The sequence below is a fragment of the Stomoxys calcitrans genome, chromosome 3, assembly GCF_963082655.1.
Source record: "Stomoxys calcitrans chromosome 3, idStoCalc2.1, whole genome shotgun sequence".
In the NCBI taxonomy this organism is placed as follows: domain Eukaryota; kingdom Metazoa; phylum Arthropoda; class Insecta; order Diptera; family Muscidae; genus Stomoxys; species Stomoxys calcitrans.
In genome coordinates, this window is record NC_081554.1 from 176,980,037 (window position 1) to 177,005,662 (window position 25,626).

The 25,626-nt window shown below is 36.9% G+C and overlaps 1 protein-coding gene across 4 annotated transcripts in view; it reads right to left on the reverse strand.

The window, feature by feature from the left end:
* The window catches only part of LOC106092631 (transcription factor HNF-4 homolog), a 139,937-nt gene that overhangs the window by 80,144 nt on the left and 34,167 nt on the right, over nucleotides 1-25,626 (reverse strand). For all 4 annotated transcript variants that reach the window (XM_059364524.1, XM_059364523.1, XM_059364522.1 and 1 more), the window contains exon 3: nucleotides 15,736-15,939. In XM_059364524.1, the coding sequence (XP_059220507.1) occupies nucleotides 15,736-15,844 (109 nt within the window). In that variant the 5' untranslated portion in view covers nucleotides 15,845-15,939. The remainder of the gene's footprint in view (nucleotides 1-15,735; nucleotides 15,940-25,626) is intronic.

The following is a 25,626-nucleotide window of genomic DNA, read 5'->3' on the forward strand; positions in this document are numbered from 1 at the left end:
CAGGCAAATTGTGGGCCACTGTTAAGTCTCTCTCGAACCCCGGTAGACGGGACGACAGGACCTCAGTCACTTTTGGCGAGTTAACCGTGACTGATCCGAAGAGATGCGCCAGGTTGTTCAACCGTCAATTTATCGTGCATCCCGAGAGAGACAGGGCAAGGAGGAGAGCCATTCGCCGTATTCGTGGTCTCCGAGCCGATGAACAGCCATCACAATTTACCGTGGGCGAAGTTACGAATGTCATCCGTGGCGCCAAATCTTCCAAGGCGTTGGGCCCCGACGGAATCTCTACATTGATGCTGAAGAATCTGGATTTACCTGGAGTTGAGTACCTTACCACTGTCCTTAACCTGTCATTGAACACTCTTATAGTTCCCGATGTCTGGAAAATGGGCAGAGTGATCCCGCTACTGAAGCCTGGTAAAGACCCGAGTTTGGGGGAGTCGTACAGACCGATCTCCCTTCTCTCACCAGTGGCTAAGACGCTTGAGGCATTACTCCTCCCGAGCCTCGTAGGAGAATTTCCATTCGCCGAGCATCAACACGGATTTCGGAGACTGCACAGCACAACAACAGCTTTGCATGCCATCACCACACACATTTGCCGTGGCTTCAATCAACCCAGGCCATGTGATAGGACGGTCCTCGTGGCATTGGACCTATCGAAGGCATTCGACACGGTCAGCCATGCCAAATTATTTGAGGACATCGCCAACACGTCCCTCCAGCCAGGCCTTAAACGTTGGGTCGCGAATTATCTGTGTGGCCGCCAGTCATTTGTGGAATTTAGGGATAAGAAGTCAAAACACCGTAGAGTGAAACAGGGAGTTCCCCAAGGCGGGGTGATATCTCCGGCTCTGTTTAACCTCTACCTTTCCTCCATCCCACCTCCTCCAGACGGCATAGAGATCGTATCATATGCGGACGACTGTACGATCCTGGCATCAGGCCCCCCACCCATTGATGACATCTGCGATAGGTTGAACGTCTACCTCAACGAGCTTGCCTCATATTTCGCTGCAAGAAATCTGAAGATATCCGCCACCAAATCTTCAGCCACACTGTTCACTACAAATACGCGTGAGGTGAATTCTGAGCTGACTGTGTTGGTCGATGGAGAATTGATTCCGACCATCAAGTGTCCCAAAATACTTGGCGTCACATTTGACAGCTCCTACACTTTCTCCCCACATGCCACAGCAATCTGCAATAAAGTCAAAAGTAGAAACAAGGTCCTCAAGTCACTCGCTGGCAGCACTTGGGGTGCAGACAAAGAAACCTTGTTGACCACGTACAAAGCAATTGGCCGGTCTGTGGTAAGTTATGCAGCGCCAGTGTGGTCACGTCAGCTTTGTGACACGCAGTGGAATAATATTCAGATCTGTCAGAATGCCGCCCTCCGAACTGCGACGGGCTGCCTCCTTAGTTCTCATGTGGACCACCTCCACCAGGAGACAAAGATCCTACCAGTGCGAAGACATAACTACATGCTGTCTAAGCAATACCTTTTGGGCTGTTATCGCAGAAATCATCCAAATCATCATCTTGTGGATAGATACCCACCGCCCAGAAGCCTTAAGGTAGATCTACATGATCTAGAGCGTGAGGTCCAGCGCTATAAGAGAGAACCTCTAGATCAAGCGGCATATCAAGCGGGTCTGAACAACATTCATGCAGACACGGTAGCAGACGCGTTAACTGGCTACCGGGTGAATGTAGTCCTTGGAGTACGACCGCCACCCATTGCACCCGAAGAAATCGACCTCCCCCGGCAAACCAGAGTGATTCTGGCTCAATTACGTTCCGGCAGATGCAGCCGCCTCAATTCCCACAGAGCTAGGATTGATGCCGACGTGCAAGATGTATGTCCCGACTGTAACCAGGGACCGCACGATACACGTCACCTGTTTAACTGCCCGGCCAGACCAACTCGACTCAGACCCAGATCCCTGTGGACGCACCCCATCTTAGTCGCGGAGTTCCTGGGTCTTGACACTCAACAGAATCAAGCAGACGAAAGATAGTACACAATAAACTGCTACAACAACAACAACAACAAACTTTAAAGGAAGGTAAGTCATGGAAAATAGAAAAACTCTTTTATAATGTATTATCAAAGGGGCGTGGTTTAGAGCTGGCAAACTATCGATAATCGCAACATTCGAAGTAAACATCAGGAAATCGATTTATATAGAAGCAATATCAATGCACAGACCGAATAAAAGCAAATTTAATAAAGTCAGTTGGAAGTCATGAGAGAAATCATTGTACAACATTTTAGCCCAATTGCGCCCTCTATAGGCGCAGTTTATTTTAAAGGATGTATTCAGTGTTGGATCGTTTATTTTTGCACAAAAAAACATAACTTTGACAATAGTATCGATGGGAAAAATATCAATCGATATTTAGACAAAAAATAAAATATCGATAGTGCCATCAAAATTTTTCAGCACTAGTTTGTTTTATTAAAAAATATTGTTGTGTTAAATAATAAGAATTAAGTAAAAATTAGGGATCTTTTTTACCAGAATTTAGTACAAAAAATACTTATGGTAAGTAAAGTGTTCTCTGCCAAAGTAAATATTTCTTTGAAAAATTGGATAATTGGCCATCTTTAAATTGAATTCAATATATCTTTAAAGCAAAAGGAAGGATATTTCATTAATAATAGAAAAAACTTATCGATACAACATTTTGAAAGGAGCCTTATTTTAATTTTAAAAGATTTTTGTCTTTAATAATAAGACGTAAAATAAAGTCTTCCAAGTATTTTAACACTTCAGTTAAAAATGCTTTACATTAAGTACCTGGGATAAAACGATTGCTTTCACTGTTTACATACATATTTTCCCATGAACATAATGCATAAAAAAAATTTTTTTTAAGTTCAATTTATCTTAAAAGCTAGGACAAAATAATAATTTTTTTCCGTGTATAGTCCCAACTAATTAAGGCAGCGAAAACTATTTTTTTTTTATTTTTCTGTACCAACTGGAGACAAAAGAGACCAGCAACCATTTGTCTTAATAAAGAATAATGATTGTATCACAAAATCACCTGTAACAGTTGCCATAGATAAAATCTGCTAATTGTGACAGTTTAAGTCACTGCCATGATATGTATTACTACACAACTATAACAGCAACATATAATCTTCTTGTTTACAAAGCTGACGAAGGGGAGGTTCCACATTACAATACACTTGAGTAATTGCGTTAATTATTATACAAAAAAAAATGGCTATATGATAAGTGTTTAACTATTCGATAACAAAACGATTATTATAGGTAAGAAAGGAAATGGCTTAGTTAGGTATCGATTACCAGGTCAAGTTATAAAGAAAAAGTTCATAGAATATTGATAATAGGATAGATAGTAATACAAGTTGAGAGAGTGTTAGGATATGTGAGATTAGACAGACTTTTTGGAAACTACGTCAGGTTATTCACCGATTTCGACCGACCATACTCAGCACCATTGATGGAATTCATATCAAAACACTATTTGCGAAATTTCCCTCCCCTTCCTACCTTCTAAACTATCTGACCAACATACACCACATATGACTTATTTATAAACATTCTTTAGTGCATTCTTTTCACTTGTTAGAGACAATTCACATGCCAGCAATGTAACTGCTCCCTAAATCGTTTAAGCTCATGCATATGCTCAACGCATATGGGGGCTGGCTTACAAATATCCACTCATACTAACTGTTGCAAATTTCATTTATTACACCTAATTGTATGCTAATTCAGCACTTTTCACGCTACTCTCGTACCCACGGTGATGCATGAAAATCAGTTAGACCAACAACAGTTGGCTGTCAAATGTGCATTTAGTCTCAATTACAAGTGTGAAATGTAACATGGGAAGCATATTTCCCACGCTGGGTTCAAACAATGGAATGCCAAAAATGTTTGAACATGATTAGGATGCACATAAACAAAGACCGATAACATGTTATCGGTATTTTGTGATACAAATTATGATTATTTTGATGTCTATCAATAATAAATGATAGTATATCTCTTATGGAGACTTTCCTTTCTCTAACTAGGATATATCATAAAGGATCAGAATGGGTCCCGAGGGGAATTTACCTTACATACAAAGAAGTGGGGCTAAGAGCACTGGGCTATTAATAGGTAATCCCTATGCAGAGAAGGCTTCTTGTGGTTTCTTAATAGAATATTCGTCTATAAATTTCCTATTTTATAAAATGGTGGATTTAACTTTTGTCTAAAATTTTTGAAATATTTTTTTTTTTAATTTAAAAAAAAAATTTAAAGATAATTTTTGAAAATGACTACGTCAACATAAATGCTCTTAATAATGAATATCTGAAACATCAAAAACATCGGACAAGGGAATGGAGGGTCCGGAGTAAATGGGTTAATATTCAATTACTAATTGATTACAAAGTCAACGATAACATTGTTTGACCCATATGGAATAACACAATAACTTTTTATTTATATCAAGATTACCAATTAATCAAAGTTTTTAAGGTGTTCTCCGGAAAAAATAATTTCGATAACGAAAAATCGAAATAAAATTTAGAACAATTCAGATCGATTTTACAGCCCAGTCGACTATCAACTATCGATGGCACTATCGATACTATCGATATTATATGTTTTTGTCTGAATATCGACTGATATTTTTCCTATCGATTCTATTGGCAAAGTTACATTTTTGGCAAAATAAGTAAACGATCCGACACTGAATATATCCTATAGAGGGCGCATTTTTCATCCGATTGGATGACAATTTTGTACAATGATAACTTTCACGACTTCCAATGGAGTTTATTAAATTTGGTTTTATCCGGTTTGTGCTATATAAGCCGATATTCTCATTTTTCCTTCTCATTTTCGTTTGAAATATTGGTGAAGGGAAACTAACGATAGTATCGATACTATCGATATATATTTTTAGAAATATCAAATGTTGTGGTTATCGATAGTTTACAAGTCTAACCATTAAGTAGCCTACTAAGACTAAAATTTGGATAACCTGAATAAATCCTAAAATACCAGAACACCCATTAGCAAAATTATATTTAATGTCAAAACAAGCACCAATTCGCAAATGGCGAATTATCGCTTGTTATCGAAAGATTTCTGGGTGAGTGGTGGTTTTTAAACCTCATAACGCTCTGGATAGAACGGTTTACCCCAATACATTGCCGACTAGATGTTCAATGTTCTATACCGCTTTCGATAACAGCCAATAACTCACATTTTTCTAAATAAAGAGCATTCCTTTTATTCATCTATTTATAGGTAAAGTTTAGACTGATGACCGCTGTAAACTTTCTAATGGCTTGCCCAAAGCCATTAGAAAGGAGGGTTAACAAATCAAAGTCAATGTCAAAACTGTATTTCACTGTCTCAAGATAAAGCAAATGTCCAATTATCGGTTATTATCGTATGCTATCGAAAAAAAACTAAGTCTACTAGATTGTTCATTACAACATAAGCTTAATATAGAGTTGCCGAAATTGATGATTAAGATTTCTAGAATTCATAAACTTTGAGTTATCGAAATCAATAAATTTGATATGGAAGACTCGAGTTATCGAGCTGACAAATCAGGAAACCGATGACAACGATTTATCGAAATAACTAATCAGACCATGTATGATCAGATTTTTACTTAAAGTTACCAATAATTTTGATTTCTCGAAATCATAAACTTCGAGTTATCGAAATAAATAAATTGAAGACTTTGAGTTATCGAGCTAAGAAATCAGGAAACCGATAACACTGATTCATCGTGCGAACTAATCAGACCATGTATGATCAGGTATGTACTTTTCGACCAACAATTCTAGTTATCGAAATCAAAAAATTCTAGTTACCGTAATCAATAACTAAGAGTTATCGTAATCGATAAATTCGAGCTAACGATATTGAAAACTTATAGTTATCGAATCGACGATTTAGATTTCTGGAGATCATAAACTTCGAGTTATCGAAACTAATAACTTTGAAATCGAAGACCTCGAGTTATCATTTTAACAAGTCAAGAAACCGATAACACCGATTTATCGGGATAACTTACCATGCATGATCAAATTTGTACTTTTAAACCAACTATTCTAGTTATCGAAATCAAAAAATGGTAGTTGCCGTAAACTATAACTTAACATAGTCGATAACTTAGAGTTAACGATATTTATAACTAAGAGTTATCGAAATAAATCATTTAGATTTCTCGAAATCATAAACTTTGAGTTATCGAAATTAAGAATTTCGAATTTATAACCCGATTTCGATGAAATTTTAAACTTTGACTTGTTGAAATAACACTGGATAGTAAATATATCCATAATGGTATGTTTGATCTAAGTTTGGCACGACCAAACTTAATGTGTTTTTATTTGTTTGCTATCTAGATATATGTTATCGATATGTGTTCTCGCGTTTTTTTTTCTAAATAATTTAGAGTATTTATAATCGGCTATGTAAGTAAAAACTTATCGGCATGTAAATAAAACCCCAATAATACAGAATTGTGAAAGGAGGTTTTATAATCGCATCAAATTGGGTATCAAATTCGTTTTCTTTAGAATATTTACATTAGTCTGAAATCATAAAAAGATTTTAAAAACGGAAGAAAAGTAATCGATTACCTAGGGCGAAAAATGTGAGTCAAGCTTACACTTCCCAATAATCGAATGTGCTGTTGCTCTTTTTTTTAATCAGACAAAACAAAAAACACTCCGCAGTTTCGATAACTTTGATCTATGGGAAAATTCAATTCGATTATTGGTCAAAAAATAAGAACGATAACAATTTACATTATTAAAATTTATAAACAATTCAAGTGAGTCAAAGTAATTTTGATTGTTGTTATCGAAGTCCAGCGTAGACATATATTATTAAAAATATCATTTTAGAAATTTGTGGTATGACTTGCATACCGATAACATTACATTCTTGGTAACAAAAATATCGATAACTTAAAGAGGCCAAAGATTTTATTTTATTTTTAGCCCCAAAGGCCAATTTTTAAAGTTCAGTTTTTTCCTAAAATCAAAATGTTAACAAAAACTTCATTTCAATGACCAACTTTATGCCTTGTCGTCCCAGCCATATGGCAATACACGTGAACCGATGACACATCGAGCCCATAAGTATCAAACCAGTAGTAAGGTTGCCATATTCATTGTCGATTACATGCGCTCCATAAGCATGAAACAGACACATTTTATTTAAATTTTCCAACGATTATCACGTGTAGCAAACGCAAAGTACATGATCGAACAATAACAAGCGGCACGCTGAGTAATATTGTACAAAACAACAAAAAAAGCAGACAAGATATGAAACCAGAATATTGCATTCAATGCGTTTTGTTTGTTGACGATTTTTTAAAATTTGATTGTTGTTGCTATACTGAGATGTGACTAATTTTTATAATGGTGAGGAATAAAGAAAAACAAAAACAAAAAACAAGGAGATTAGAGTTGCAGGCACAGTGGTAGAGACGTAGTGTAGGAAGGACGGACACAATGATGATTGGATCAAAACTCACAAAGCCATGGTTATTTTTTTGGATCTCACCCTCATGCTAAACCTTACTCACAAAATAGAGATATGTATATTTGTTATAATGCCCATATAAAAATATTATTTTTTTTTTAATTTATTTATAAATATGGAAAAACAACAACAACAGTCATTCATAGTATTTTTTTTTTTTTGGCACCAACAGAGAAGTGCAAAACAACATCGTATTGCGTAAAAAAAGCGAAAAAGGCCATAAAATTCATTCTTAGCAAATAATATTCATGGTAGCTAGCCATTTTCCATGTGTTTGAGTAAAGACACGGAAAGAAATGTTGAATATGCGTAAAACAAAATTTAAATCGTTGTCGGGATATAGATTAAGAAGGAAAATGTTCTACCATTTGATATAGCATACACTATAAAGATTTCCAACTCTTTCTTAAGTAATGCCAGATTGTTATCGACATCATGCGAAAAATGTGTGATTTAAATACGGCTTTTAATGACGACATAAAATCAATGCGGCCAAAAATGTAATATAATGTAATCCAGAACAAGTTCGATAACACAATGGTATAGAATTTTGTTCGAATAGAAAAAAAATATTTATGACAAAAGGCCTGAATTGACCAACTATTTTTCGATAAAACAAAAACTAAAAAATAATAGAACTTTATCGATTATTGTTCATGGAATCGATTACATTTATCATCTCTATTTTATCTTATCATCAATTTTTCTAAAATGGTTTTAATCAGGTATAAAATACTCTTCGATAACAAATGTTTATCGAAATCAACAGCCGTTTGTGACGACATAATCAGAGTAGTTATTTGTTATCGTTATGTATAAGTTACTTCTATCTCTACTGTATTATATTGTTATCGATATGCAACGTGTTGGAAACGTTCGATAACACAATTTTATCGAAAAATAATTGGTCAATTCAGGTCTTTTGTAATTAATATTCAATAAAATCTGTTAATGAACATTAAATGTGAAAACTTTATCAATTATTGTTCATGGAATCGTTTATGTTCATTATCTGTATTTCATCTTATCACCAATTTTTCTAAAACGATTTTAGTCAGGTAAAACAAACCCTTCGATAATAAATGTTTATCGAAATTAATTGCAATTTGTGATGAAATAATTAGGGTTGTTATTAGTTATCGTTATGTATAATTTATTTCCAACTGTACAATACTGTATTGTTATCGATATACAACGTGTTGAAAACGTTCGATAACACAATTTATCGAAATCAACTGCCGTTTTTGATGACATAATCATAGTAGTTATTTGTTATCGTAGTTATTTGTTATGGTATCGAAAGATTTTTTTCACCTGACTAAAATTGTTTTAGAAAATTTTACAAGATAAAATACAGTTGATAAACACAATCTATTCCATGAAAATTAATAGATTAAGTTTTCATATTAAACGTTCATTAAGAGATTTTATTAACTACTAATGACAAAAAGCTTGAATTAACCAACTATTTTTCGATAAAATTATGTTATCGAACGTTTTTAGCCTGTAATATATCGATAACAATATAATATAGTAGAGATAGAAATAACATATGCATAACGATAACAAATAACTTATTATGTCGTCACAAACGGCAGCTAATTTCGATAAACATTTGATATCGAAAGATTTTTCACCTGACTAAAATTGTTTAAGACAAATTTATGATAAGATAAAACACAGTTGATAAACACAATCTATTCCATGAAAAATAATCGATAACGTTTTCACATGCAACATTCATTAACCGATTTTATTGAATATTAATGACAAAAGGTATTATATTATTATGTCATCGATATTATAATGTTTGTGATATTGTATGTTTATTATAATACCTATATATCAATGTTATCGAAATAACAATGGTACCGATATTATCATGTCATTGATAGTTTTGTTTTATATTCTGTACTATCGATAAAATTATAATATCGATAACGATATAATACCGATAACATTATAATATCGATTATAATATCGATAACATAATAAATATGAATACCATTTTCATATCGATAAGGTTTTCATATTGATAACATCTCGATAATATAATATTGACAATATTATTTGTGATCTATTTTATTCCTATCCAATGCAAGTTAGCTGTTCTGGATATAATATCAGTGTAAAGTTGTACTGGTAAGTTATCGATAACATGCAATGACAGATAATAAGAAACGATTAATCATGATTTGCAATATATATTCATGACAATATCAATAATAATACAATATTTATAATAATATAATATCGATAACACTATTTTGAAGAAATTTTTCAAAAGTTTTAACAAAAAAATCCAGCACTTCCTTTTCGATAACAATTATCAAAACTTTTTTTTTAATTTTTTTTTTAAGTATATAAAAACACACTCATATAAGTATCAGAGATATAGCTACTCTTGGGAAACGATTTTTTCAGTGTAATTCTTTTTGTTAACTCTGTCACTGAAATGGAAAAAAATAATAAATTGCCAGCCTAAACTAACGCGCCAAACATTCATCCCACATGCACTCATCACAGCGGCCGGTTTGAGTGACACTCCCTGCCATTCCCTTCCAGAGAATAACAGCGCCAATAGGAGCCTGCCAGCCAGTGGCGTTGGAGCTGATGAGCCCTAGCCCTTGACTAGGTTAGTCAGAAAGGCTGTGCACGATTTCTGAACATGTGAACATGAGGTGAATTTTTTTATATTTTGCAAAAAAATCTTTCTATGTTTTTTTTTCTTTACTTTGGTCTCTAGGGACAGGATTGACAGAATTTAAATTTAAATACACACTTTGCGAATTTTATTTACATTTCTTTTTAGATTTTCATTTTATGCTGCTAAGCATGAATGCAAAATCATGTTTTGCAGTGACAAATGCAGCAAGGCAACTATGGAAACATATTCCTTATGGGAGGAAAACTCACTGGAGCCATATTCGCTGTGGCTGTCTTGAATCTTTTCTTGAAAAAAATATACAAAAAAAAAACATATTCACTTACATTCATATTTATGTATAGACTGCAGCGATACAGATGTTTTTACATACCCTATGCAATATGACAATTGCCGGCTCCACATGGCAACTGCATGTCATTTGCCAGCGGCGTATGATTCATAGTCAAGCGTTGGCAGCATGTACCCACGTTTTGATTGGGGACTTCTGTAGCTCCCTGCCCATTCACCATTGGTTTACATCAAAAAGTGGGCAATTAATAGTGAAACATCTCTTTTGGAGAACATATATAAATAGTTTGGAATGTCAAAACAAAGACAACAACTATCATGGAGGGAATTTTCAGCGAACAACTTCCGTTCTTGGGTTTGTATAGGAAATTCACATTTTATTAAAAAACAAGTAAAAAGGCGTAAAGTTCGGCCGGGCCGGACTTTGGATACCAACCACCTTGGGTAGATATGTAAACCACCTTTCCTCATAATCCGGTAAAAAATGCGTAATTTATGCCACCAAATTCAGCCAAATCGGATTACAAATGCGCCTTTTAAGAGCCCAAAACCTTAAATGGAAAGATCGGTCCATATGGCTGCTATATCCAAATCTGGACCGATCTAGGCCAAATTAAAGAAGGATGTCGAAGAGCCTAACACCACTCACAGTCCCGAATTTCAGCAAAATCAGATAAAAAATTTGGCTTTTATGGGTCTTAGACCCTAAATCGGCGGATCGATCTATATGGCAGCTATATCCAAATCTGAACTGATCTCAGCCAAATTGAAGAAGAATGTCGAGTGGCCCAACACAACTCATTGTCCCAAATTTTAGCAAAATCGGATAAAAAATGTGGCTTTTATGGGCCTAAAACCCTAAATCGGCGAATCGGTCTATATAAGGGCTATGTCAAGATATAACCCATCTTCCAACTTAACCTGCTTATGGATGAAAAAAAGAATCTGTGCAAAATTTCAGCTCAATATCTCTTTTTTTAAAGACTGTAGCGTGATTTCAACAGACAGACGGACGGGCATAGTTAGATCGTCTTAGATTTTCACCACGATCAAGAACATATATACTTTATAGCGTCGGGAATGGGTATTTCGACGACACACCATCGATCCACATTATTATGCTGTTGCACCATATCGGAGTAAGGGAAAATCAAAGAACAGACAATTTGGCAGTGAAGGCCGAAGGCTTTTGGATCGGCGCAGTCTGAGTGGGCGACGAACGCATGTAACAGAGTGGAACAGCGAAACGGTGAAAAGATAAGGCTATAGCTTTCTGTATCATAACGGGGCACCCAGCACATCGAGCTCACTTTTGCATTGCCTGTTGTTCACGGGTCTTGACGTCTTGAGCCTCTAGAGGGCGTAATTCATATTTAATTTGGCTAAAATATTGCATGAAGTGTTTTGCTATGATTTCCAACCACTGCTTTAAGTATGGTTGAAATCGGACATAGTTCTCATATAAACCCATCTGGGGTCTTGACTTCTTAAGCCACTAAAGGGCGCAATTCTTATTCTATTTGTTCTTATTCAACTGTTCTAAGTATGGTTGAAATCGTTCTAAAATCTGTTAAAGCTGTCATATTATCCGATTTGGGATCTTGACTTCTTGAGCCTCCAGAGGGCGCAACTGTTTTAAGTATGGTTGAAATCGGTTCATAACCTGATATAGCTGTCATTTAAACCGATCTGGAGTCTTGACTTCTTGAGCTTCTAGAGGGCGCCAATCTTATCCGATTTGGCTGAAATTTTGCATGAGGTGTTTTTTTATGATTTCCAACAACTGCTCTACGTATGGTTGAAATCGGCTCATAACTTGATGAAGATGTCATATAAACCCACCTGGGGTCTTGACGTCTTGAGCCTCTAGAGGGCGCAATTCTTATTCCAATTGGCTGAAATTTTGCATGAGGTGTTTTGCTGTGATTTTTAACAACTGTTTTAAGTATGGTTGAAATCGGTTCATAACCTGATATAGCTGTCATATAAGCCGATATGGGAACTTGACTTCTTGAGCCTGTAGAGGGCTTAATTCTTATCCAATTTGACTGAAATTTTGCATGAGGTGTGTCGTTATGATTTCCAATAACTTTTTTTGGTATGATTGAAATCGGTTTATAATCTGATATAGCTGCCATATATACCGATCTTGGATCTTGACTTTTTGAGCCTCTAGAGAGCGCCATTCTTATCCGATTTGGCTGAAATTTTGCATGAGGTGTTTTGCTATGGTTTTTTAAAAACTATTCAAAGTATGGTTGAAATCGGTCTATGACCTGATAGAGCTGTCATATAAACCAATGTGGGATCTTGACTTCTTGAGCCTGTAGAGGGCTTAATTCTTATCCAATTTGACTGAAATTTTGCATGAGGTGTGTCGTTATGATTTCCAAAAACTTTTTTTGGTATGATTGAAATCGGTTTATAATCTGATATAGCTTCCATATATACCGATCTTGGATCTTGACTTTTTGAGCCACTAGAGGACGCCATTCTTATCCGATTTGGCTGACATTTTGCATGAGGTGTTTTGCTATGGTTTTTAAGAACTGTTCAAAGTATGGTTGAAATCGGTCTATAACCTGATATAGCTGTCATATAAACCAATGTGGGATCTTGACTTCTTGAGCCTCTAGAGGGACCAATTCTCATCCGATTTGGCTAAACTTTTGCATGAGATGTTTTGTTGTTACTTCCAACAAATGTGCCAAATACGGTTCAAATCGGTCAACAAGCTGATATAGTTGTCATATAAACCGATCTCGGATCTTGACTTTTTGCGCCTCTAGAGGGCGCCATTTTTATCCGATTTGACTGAAATTGTGCATGAGGTGTTTCGTTATGATTTCCAATAACTCTTCCAAGTATGGTTCAAATAGGCCCTTAAATTGACATAGCTGTCACATAAACCGTTCTGGGGTCTTGACTTCTTGAGCCTCTAGATGGCGCAATTCTTATTAGATTTGACTGACATTTTGCATGAGGTGTTTAGCTGTGATTTTTAACAACTGTTCAAAGTATGGTTGAAATCGGTCCATAACCTGATATAGCTATCATATAAGCCGATATGGGATCTTGACTTCTTGAGCCTCTAGGAGGCGTAATTCTTATCCAATTTGACTGAAATTTTGCATGAGGTGTGTCGTTATGATTTTCAATAACTTTTCTTAGTATGATTGAAATCGGTTTATAATCTGATATAGCTGCCATATAAACCGATCTTGGATCTTGACTTTTTGAGCCTCTAGAGGGCGCCATTTTTATCCGATTTGGCTGAAATTGTGCACGAGGTGTTTTGCTATGGTTTTTAAGAACTGTTCAAAGTATGGTTGAAATCGGTCTATAACCTGATATAGCTGTCATATAAACCGATGTGGGATCTTGACTTCTTGAGCCTCTAGAGGGACCAATTCTCATCCGATTTGGCTAAACTTTTGCACGAGATGTTTTGTTGTTACTTCCAACAAATGTGCCAAATACGGTTCAAATCGGTCAACAACCTGATATAGTTGTCATATAAACCGATCTCGTATCTTGACTTTTTGAGCCTCTAGAGGGCGCCATTTTTATCCGATTTGGTTGAAATTGTGCATGAAGTGTTTCGTTGTGATTTCCAATAACTCTTCCAAGTATGGTTCAAATAGGCCCCTAAATTGACATAGCTGTCACATAAACCGATCTGGGGTCTTGACTTCTTGAGCCTCTAGATGGCGCAATTCTTATCCGATTTGGCTGAAATTTTGCATGAGGTGTTTTGCTATGATTTTTAACAACTGTTCTAAGTATGGATGAAATCGGGCTATAACCTGATATAGCTGCCATATAAACCGATCTGGGATCTTGACTTCTTTAGTCTCTAGAGGGCGCAATTGTTATCCGATTTGGCTGAAAGTTTGTACAGCGGCTTCTCCCATGGTCTACAATATTCAATTCAATTATGGTCCTAATCGGGTTATGGTCCTATCGGATTGTGGTCCTTGTTATACCTCCAAATAGCATAGCAATTATTTTCTTTAAACCTTTGTTGGCCTAAAAAGAGATACAGGGGGAAAGGAACTCGACAAATGCGATCCATGGTGGCCCGGCTGAACTTAGCACGCTTGTGCTCGTTATTTTTTTATTTTTTTATTTATTTATTTTTTTCATTTTTAAATTCTTTCCTCCATTTTCTTTTTTTAGCCCTTTTATGTTAATTTTCAAAATATCCCCCAAAATACGCTGCTGCTTGAAAATGTTGTCATAACTTTAAGCTCACCATTTGTATGCAGCAAGCAACAAAATATTTTAGGTTCTCCATATAATGTCGGCTTAGACCCATGTGATCCTCATTAAAATTTCAGATTATTTTACCCTTTCACCTTAGGTTTTTGTTTTTTTGGCGAGTGCGTCGGCAATTCATGTTCGTCACCCATTGTCAACCTATGAAAATATTCAGTTTCTTGATGGCATCTACGTATAAAATTTAAAAAAAAAAACAAATCATGGCGTATTCTACGAAATTGTTTTTGATGTTTTTATTTTATTTTTTTTTTAGAAATATATCTGTGCTTTATTTTATTCCATTTCAATTGAATTTGCTGGCTCATTGCTTCAGTATAGCCCGCATTTAATTATGGGGGTATTATGGCGTTCATTTGCTTTGAAGAGACACTGAGAGAAAAATGATTCAGGGATGTAATGGGCAATGGATTAGAAAATTTTTGTTTTAAGCAAGACCTTGTTACCTTTATGAGTTGGCAAAGATACATGGTGTATCAGAAAACGCGATCCATTATGCCAGTCAAAGTGTTTTGACAACAGCACACATTTGCCTAACTTTTATAAGGTCTATGCTACGTTTTTTTTTTTTTGAATAGAAAGCATTGAATATGATCTCGAGCTGGAAAATGCTTGAAAAATCACGGTTTGTGATTTTTTTTTTTTAATTTTCTTATTCTTATTTTTCTCAGTGTCTTAATTATGCGTTTCGCACACACATATCAGTCAATACCCCATTCCGTTGAGCTGGTATTCTATTTTTTCCCCCAGACAGACGCAGCACCGACCACGACACTGATATGGGGTTATCTGGCTAGACGCATAGCATTCATTGCAAAAGCCCATGGAACCAATTAATAACTCATAACAGGGCCATCAAATTAAAAAAAAACGACAAAAATTAAGTCTATTCCTCCAATAACAACAATAGCAGGAGAAATACTTTCAAAAAAAATCCACTACACTTACCATTTTCTTCCAGCGGTGTATCCAATGAAGAATCCATTTTCTCTATTTTATTGATGCTGCTTAAAGTCTCCTCGACATTAGGGTCTTGCGATTCCTTAATGGTAGCCATACTACCATTCACGGCTCATGACTTCTCCAAAAGGGCCTCGGCGGTATATTTCAAATAATGAAGTCTAAAGGGGGGTTGCCTGATATCCGTGTCACCTATAAAACATTGTAAATTGTAAATGTGGTTACTATGGGCCATAAATACGTCGGATACTTAATGACACAGGGGTCTATAAATTAATGTAATTGTAGAGTCTTAGTTTTACAAGTATTCGACTAATAACTCTAATATCCATCTAAAAGTAGTCGTAATTAACGTTAACAGCAGCAGCTAGAGCAAGAACAACAACTTGGTATTGCTGTTGTCGCCATATCTGTCAATTTTTTTATGGTCTTATAAATGGGTTATAATAATACCGAAGGTTATAAACTAATCAAACGATTTTTCTATAGTATATTGAAAAAAAAAATGTCAGCTTGTTATTGTTGTTGGTCCACCCTGTTGGCCAGAGGGAAGATAAGCGAGTGGCAAAATTCCAGCTAGTAGACACCCTATTGTTAAATGCGTAGAAATATTTGGTAGAAATTTTTAAAGGAACGCCACCATTTATCAGTTCTATTTTCCAAAAAAGAAAAAAAAATGCAATAAGCAGTAAAAACCAGTAAAAAACAAGAAGTAAAATAGGGAGATCGGTTTATAGGGGAGCTATATCAGGCTGAAGAGCGATATAGCTTCCCTATAACCTTCAATATACGTGTCAAATATATACAGCTCAGACCATATTTGACACTTATATTGACGGTCACGGTAGAAGCCGTTGTACAAAATTTCAGCCAAATCGGATAATAATTACGCCCTCTTGAGGCCCAAGAAGTCAAGATCCCAGATCGGTTTATATGGCAGCTATATCATGTTATGGACCGATTTGAACCATATTTGACACAGTTATTGGATGTCATAACAAAACACGTGATGCAAAATTTCAGCCAATTCGGATAATAATTGCGCCCTCTAGAGGCTCAAGAAATCAAGACCCCAGATCGGTTTATATGACAGCTATGCCAGGTTATGGACCGATTTGAACCATAATTGCCACAGTTGTTGGAAACCATAACAAAACACGTGATGCAAATTTTCAGCCAAATCGGGTAGGAATTACGCCCTCTAGAGGCTCAAGAAGTCAAGACCCCAGATCGGTTCATATGGCAGCTATATCAGGTTATGGACCTGATGACACAGTTATTGGATGTCATAACAAAACACGTGATGCAAAATTTCAGCCAAATCGGATAATATTTGCGTCCTCTAGTAGCTCAAGAAGTCAAGATCCAAAATAGGTTTAGCTATATCAAAACATGGACCGATATGGTCCATTTACAATCCCAACCGACCTACACTTATAAGAAGTATTTTCGCATAATATCAAGCGGATAGCTGTACTTCTTCGACAGTTCAGCCAAATCGGATAGGAATTGCGCCCTCTAGAGGCTCAAGAAGTCAAGACCCCAGATCGGTTTATATGGCAGCTATGTCAGGTTATGGAACGATTTAAACCATATTTGACACAGTTGTTGGAAACCATAACAAAACACCTAATGCAAAATTTCAGCCAAATCGGATAAGAATTGCGTCCCCTAGAGGCTCAAGAAGTCAAGACCCCAGATCGGTTTATATGACAGCTATGTCAGGTTATGGAACGATTTCAACCATAATTGGCACAGTTGTTGGAAACCATAAAAAAACACCTAATGCAAAATTTCAGCCAAATCGGATAAGAATTGCGTCCCCTAGTGGCTCAAGAAGTCAAGATCCAAGATAGGTATAGCTATATCAAAACATGGACCGATATGGCCCATTTACAATCCAAACCGACCAACAATTATAGAAAGTATTTTCGCAATATTTCAAGCGGATTGCTGTACTCCTTCGAAAGTTAGCGTGTTTTCGACAGACAGACGGACGGACAGACGGACGGACGGACATACGGACGGACAGGCGGACGGACATATCTAGATCGACTTAAAATATCATGACGATCAAGAATATATATACTTTATGGGATCTTAGACGAATATTTCGAGGAGTTACAAACAGAATGACGAAATTAGTATACCCCCATCCTATGGTGGAGGGTATAAAAAGGCAAAAGTCGGGCGGTGCCAACTTTATAATACGCTACATCTACCATATAAGTACAAAGTGGGAGCTATATGTAAATCTGAACCAATTTTAATGGACCTCGGCGCATGTTTTCAGATGGGTTATAAAACAATCCATATCAAATTTCGAGCAAATATGTTCAAATTGTTATAAATACGGTTGGCAAATGACACCATTATATATCTAAATATGAACCGATTTCTATGAAATTCACCAGTAATATCGAGAGTCATGAGAAAATCCTTCTGCCAAATTTCGACAGAGTTTGTTAAGAAATGTCCACTTTATTGCAATATTTCTCAAAATCCGGGAGCTATATCTAAATCTGAACCGATTTCGAGCAAACTTCTTCGATATTGTGGTAGTCGTTGAGGAAAGCGTTGCACAAAGTTTTGGGAAGATTGGGCCCTGCTGGGACTCAAGAAGTATAATCTGGAGATCTGTTCATCTGGAAGCTATATCAGGTTTTATACCGATTATAGCCATATACGGCACGTACATTAGAGGTTATAGAAAAAGTCACAGAGAAAAATTTCAACCAAATCGGATAAGAATTACGCCCTTTAAAAGCTTAAGAAGTATAATCAGGAGATCGGTTCATATGGGAGCTTCATGAGGTTTAAGCCCGATTCGGACCATATCTGCCACGTATGCTGAAGGTCAGAGGTGAACAAGAACTGCATGTCAGACCAGAACTGCATGTTTTAGTCGCTCAAGAAGTAAAATCGGTAGATCGGTTTATATGGGAGCTAAATCAGGTTTTAAACCGATTCACGTCATATATGACACGTACATTAAAGTTATAGAAAAAGTCACTCAGACAAGAGCACCCTTTAGGGGCTTAAGAAGTTAAATCGGTACATCGATTTATATGGAAGGTTTTAGACCGATTCGGACCATGCTTAACACGTGTTTTAGAGGTCACAGAAAAAGTAACTGTGCAAAATTTCAGCCAAATTGGACAAGAATTACGCTTATCGAGAGGCTTAAGAAATGTAATCGGGAGATCGCCTTATAAAGGGTGATTTTTTAACTATTGTCTTTTTGGAAACACTGGTTTAAACAGCTCACGCACGTTTCGTGTTTTATGTCACTGTCAAGCATCTTCAGTTTGGTCTATAATTTAACCATGAGTCGTCTTACAAACGACCAATGCTTGCAAGTTATTGAATTTTATTATCGAAATGCCTGCTCTGTTAAGAAAGTTCATCGCGCACCCATTTGTTCCTTCTGTGTTCAGCGACGAAGCTCATTTTTGACTCAATGGGTATGTAAAAAAGCAGATTTTTCGATTTTGGAGTGAAGATCAGCCAGAAGCATTGCAAGAGTTACCAATGCATTCAGAAAAAGTCACATTTTGGTGCAGTTTATGGGCTGGTGGCATCATTGGACCGTACTTCTTCAAAGATGATGCTAATCGTAACGTAACTGTGAATTGTGAACGGTACCGTGAGATGACATCCAACTTTTTTTTGCCCAAAATGCAAGAGCTTGACTTGCATGGCATGTGGTTTCAACAAGACGGTGCCACATGGCACATAATATCAAAATCTATGCTCTGTTGGGAAAATTCATCGCTCGCTTCATCCATTCAGCGACGAAGCTCATTTTTGGCTCAGTGGGTACGTTAATAAGCAGAATTGTCGATTTTGGATTGAAGATCAGCCAGAATCATTGCAAGAGCTACCACTGCATCCAGAAAAAGTCACATTTTGGTGCGGTTTATGGGCTGGTGGCATCATTGGACCGTACTTCTTCAAGTACGGTCATCGCTCGCTGCTTCCATTCAGCGAAGAAGCCCATTTTTGGCTCAATGGGTACGTAAATAAGCAGATTTGTCGATTTTGGAGTGAAGATCCGCCAGCAGCATTGCAAGAGCTACAAACGCATCCAGAAAAGTCACAGTTTAGTGCGGTTTATGGGCTGGTGGCATCATTAAACCGTACTTTTTCAAGTACGGTCATCGCTCGCTTCTTCCATTGAGCGACGAAGCCCATTTTTGGCTCAATGGGTACGTAAATAAGCAGAATTGTCAATTTTGGAGTGAAGATCAGCCAGAAGCATTGCAAGAGCTAACAATGCATCCAGAAAAGTCACAGTTTGGTGCGGTTTATGGGCTGGTGGCATCATTGGACCGTACTTCTTCAAAGATGATGCGCATCGTAACGTAACTGTAAATGGTGAGCGCTACTGTGAGATGATATCCAATTTTTTTTTGCCCCAAATGCAAGAGCTTTACTTGCATGACATGTGGTTTCAACAAGACGGTTCCACATGCCTCAAAATATCAAAATCCATGCTCTGTTGAGAAAGTTTATCGCTCGTTTCTTCCATTGAGCGACGAAGCCCATTTTTGGCTCAATGGGTACGTAAATAAGCAGATTTTTTGATTTTGGAGTGAAGATCAGCCAGAATCATTGCAAGAGCTATCAATGCATCCAAGAAAAGTCACAGTTTGGTGCGGTTTATGGGCTGGTGGCATCATTGGACCGTACTTCTTCAAAGATGATGCTATTCGTTATTGTGAATAGTGAGCGGTACCGTGGGATTAAATCCAACGTTTTTTTTCTGAAAGGCGAGTTTGGCGATTATTTTATTTTACGTTCGGGAACGGTCAATTGGCCGCCTATATAGTTGGGATTTGGCGCCTTTACACTATTTTTGTGGAGCTATGTGTAAGCTCATGTCTATTAAGACAAGCCCGCTTCAATTGAGGCATTGGAAGAAAACATTGAAGCATTTATTCGTGAGATGCCGGCCGAAATGTTGGAAAGAGTATGCCAAAATTGGACTAAGCGGATGGACCATTTGAGGCGCACTCACTGTCAATATTTGCATGAAATAATCTTTAAACCTTAAATTGTATGGACCGTACTATCGATTCAAATCAAGATTTCATGCATTTTTCTGATTTTTCTGAATTTTTTGTGTTTTTTTGGAAAACTTGCCTATATAGCCCTGAAAAAATCACCCTTTAAATTTGTTTTTCAGTTTTTAGAAAGAATTCATTTTAAGCCTATTGATTTCAGATATCGAGCGCTTATATCTGCTTTATTCCCGGATATTTCCCTTAACTTTAAATCATTCGGCATTGGTTTAGCGAGGTTGCGTTTTATTTCCAACGCTTTTTTTACTTAATGGCCCACGTTTATGATAGTTATCGGTAAATAACAATGATTAGCCCATTACTAATTTCTACAGTTAGATAGGATAAACAAGTACACATGTCTGAGTATGTTTGTATGTACGTGAGTGTATGTATTTTTTTTTTTTTTTTTTGATAGATTATACAACGTTTTATATTTTTTTTTTTGGTAGGTATTTATATATATTTTTGTCGAAAGCCCCCCATATAAAGCGCCATAAAAGTTTCACATCCACTTGATAATGCCTATTTCAAGTGTCAACAATATTTCTTTTATCAAAAGAAGAAACAAAAAATTCTATTGCGCTTTTTTTTTTTGTTAATTTTTTCAAACAAAATTGTTTTAAAGAGATGGCTTGTTGGCTTTAGAGCTTCTAGCATTAAAACGATATTGTAAATTTTGACAAATACTAAAAGGGTCTCGCCCCTATAATAACAAGTTATTATTTGTACAAGTCTTCACATTTAATCTATTGTCAAAAATTTCATCGAATTTGATATGGGAATTCGTCAATTGGTTTTGGTAGCGCAATATCAAGAACAGAGAAAGATTAGCGATATGGTTAAACCACCAAAAAGAAAGGAAAAAGTATGCCTGATATCTACTCAAAAACCTAGACTGATAGGTTATCTACACTTAAAGTTAAAAAGAGTAGATTGATTAAGCATATCCGTCCGTCCCTCGGGGGTGACTAGGGGATGTTGGACACCCAGCAACGGTTCTGATTGATTTTAACTTGGCAAAATTCAGGCTTGTCTTGGTCTTTCTTCATCTCAAATGTGGACACAATCTTCACTGCGGTCTTACCTGGTAATCTCTTCAGTTTTTCCGGGTAATGGACTACTAACTCGACGCCCCAACCCATCTTTTTATACCCACCACCATAGGATGGGGGTATACCAATCTAGTAATTCCGTTTGTAACACCTCGAAATATTGATCTAGGACCCCAAAAAGTATATATTTGGTTGCCCAAAAAGTAATTGCGGATTTTTTAAAAGAAAGTAAATGCATTTTTTTTTAAACTTAGAATGAACTTTAATCAAATATACTTTTTTTACACTTTTTTTCTAAAGCAAGCTAAAAGTAACAGCTGATAACTGACAGAAGAAAGAATGCAATTACAGAGTCACAAGCTGTGAAAAAATTTGTCAACGCCGACTATATGAAAAATCCGCAATTACTTTATGGGCAACCCTATATATTCTTAATCGTCTCCACTAGCTATGTCTGTCCGTCCGTCCGACGCTGAAATTTTGCACAGATACTTCATATTGATGTAAGTCGTTGAGGATTGCAAATGGGCCATATCGGTTAAGATTTGGATATAGCTTCCATATAAATCGATCTCCCGATTTGACTGCTTGAGCGCCTGGAAACCGCAATTTTTGTGCGATTTGGCTGAAATTTGCACATAGTGTTCTGACTTCCAAACCGAGAGCGCGACTTGACTTCCTGAGCCTCTGGAAGCCTCAATTTCCATCCGATTTACTGTTCTGTTATGACTTCCAACAACTGAGCCAAGTACAGTCCGAATCGGTCTATAACCTAATATAGCTCCCATATAAACCGATCTCCCGATGTGACTTCCTAAGCCCTTGGAAGCCACAATTTTCATCCGATTTTCTTGAAATTTTGCAAATAGTGTTCTGTTTTGGCTATCAAAAACTGGGCCAAAATCGGTCAAGAACCTGATATAGCTCCCATATGAACCGATCTCCCGATTTGACTTCTTGAGCCACAGGAAGCTGCAATTTTATTCAGATTTGGCTGAAATTTTGCATGTGATGTTCCGTCAAGACTTCCAATAACTATGGCAAGTACGGTCTATAACCTGGTGGTGGGTTCCCAAGATTCGGTCCACCCACCACCGAAGGATGGGGGCATATTCTTTTTATCATACCGTTTGCAACACATCGAAATATCCATTTTCGACCCTATAAAGTATATATTGGTTGCCCAAAAAGTAATTGCGGATTTTTCATATAGTCGGCGTTGACAAACGGCTTGTGACTCTGTAATTGCATTCTTTCTTTTGTCAGTTATCAGCTGTTACTTTTAGCTTGCTTTAGAAAAAAAGTGCGCGAAATTTTGTTTATATTTGTTTGGCGTCAATTTCAATATGGAGCCCACAAAGGAGCATTTTCGTCATATTTTACTTTATTATTTCCGTAAAGGAAAAAACGCGGAGCAGGTTGCTAAAAAGTTACGAGATGTGCATGGTGATAAAGCCTTAAAAGGAAGACAGTGTCAAAATTGAGCCACGTTCAGGTCGGCCAAATGAAGTTGATGATGACCAAATCAAAGCATTAATCGAATTGGATCGTCATGTAACTGAGCGTGAGATAGGAGAGAAGTTAAATATACCAAAATCAACCGTCCATTATCACATAAAAAGTCTTGGACTGGTGAAAAAGCTTGATATTTGGGTACCACATGTATTGAAATAAATTCATTTAACAAACCGAATCAACGCTTGTGATATGCACCTTAAACGCAATGAATTCGATCCGTTTTTAAAACGAATCATAACTGGAAATGAAAAGTGGATTGTTTACAACAACGTTAGTCGAAAACGATCATGGTCCAAGCATGGTGAACCAGCTCAAACCACTTCAAAGGCTGATATCCACCAAAAGAAGGTTATGCTGTCTGTTTGGTGGGATTGGAAGGGTGTGGTATATTTTGAGCTGCTTCAAAGGAACCAAACGATTAATTCGAATGTTTACTATCAACAATTGGACAAATTGAATACAGAATTGGTCAATCGTAAAGGTGTCATATTCCACCAGGACAACGCTAGACCGCACACATCTTTGGTCACTCGCCAAAAACTGAGTGAGCTTGGCTGGGAACTTTTGATGCATCCACCATATAGCCCTGACCTTGCACCATCAGACTACCATTTATTTCGATCTTTGCAGAACTCCTTAAATGGTAAAACTTTCGGCAATGATGAGGCTATAAAATCGCACTTGGTTCAGTTTTTTGCAGATAAAGGCCAGAAGTTCTATGAGCGTGGAATACTAAATTTGCCAGGAAGATGGCAAAAGGTTATCGAACAAAATGGCAATTATATATTTGATTAAAGTTCATTCCAAGTTTTATTAAAAATGCATTTACTTTCTTTTAAAAAATCCGCAATTACTTTTTGGGCAACCCTATATTCTTGATCAGCGTAAAAAACTAAGACGATCTAGCCATGTCCGTCCGTCTGTCTGTTGAAATCACGCCACATAGCTCATAGAGATATTCAGCTGAAACTTTGCACAGATTCTTTCTTTGTTCATTAGCAGATTAAGTTCGAAGATGGGCTATATCGGACTATATCTTGATATAGCCCCCATATAGACTGATCCGCCGATTAAGGGTCTTAAGCGCATAACAGCCACATTTATTATCCGATTTTGCTGAAATTCGGGACAGTGAGTTGTGTTAGGCCCTTCGATATCCTTCTTCAATTAGGCCCAGATCGGTAAAGATTTGGATATAGCTCCCATATAGACCGATCCGCCGATTTAGGGTCTTAGACCCATAAAAGCCACATTTATTATCCGATTTTGCTGAAATTCGGGACAGTGAGTTGTGTTAGACCCATCGACATCCTTCTTCAATTTAGCTATAGATCCCATATAGAACGATCCGCCGATTTAAGGTCATAGGCCCATAAAAGCCACATTTATTATCCGATTTTACTGAAATTTAGGACAGAGGGTTGTGTTAGGCCCTTCGACATCCTACTTCAATTTGGCCCAGATCGGCCCAGATTTGGATATAGCTGCCATATAGACCGATCCGTCGATTTCGGGTATCAGGCCTATTAAAGCCACATTTATGATCCGATTTTGACGAAATTTGGGACAGTGAGTTGTATTAGGCCCTTCGACATCCTTCTTCAAACTCGACTCAGATTTGGATATAGCTGCCATATGGACCGATCTCTCGATTTAAGGTTTTGGGCCCATAAAAGGCGCATTTATTGTCCGATGTGGCCGAAATTTGGGACAGTGAATTGTGTTCGGCACTTCGACACATTTATTATCCGATTTTGCTGAAATTAAGGACAGAGTTGTGTTAGGCCCTTTGACATCCTTCTTCAATTTGGCCCAGATCGGTTCAGATTTGGATATAGCTCCCATATAGACCGATGCGCCGATTTAGGGTCTTAGGCCCATAAAAGCCACATTTATTATCCGATTTTACTGAAATTCGGGACAGTGAGTTGTGTTAGGCCCTTCGATATCCTTCTTCAATTAGGCCCAGATCGGTAAAGATTTGGATATAGCTCCCATATAGACCGATCCGCCGATTTAGGGTCTTAGGACTATAAAAGCCACATTTATTGTCCGATTTTGGTGAAATTCGGGACAGTGAGTTGTGTTAGGCCCTTCGACATACTTCTTCAATTTGGCCCAGATCGGTCCAAATTTAGATATAGCTGCCATATAGACCGATCTTTCGATTTAAGATTTTGGGCTCATAAAAGGCGCATTTATTGTCCGATGTCGCTGAAATTTGGGGCAGTGAGTTAAGTTAA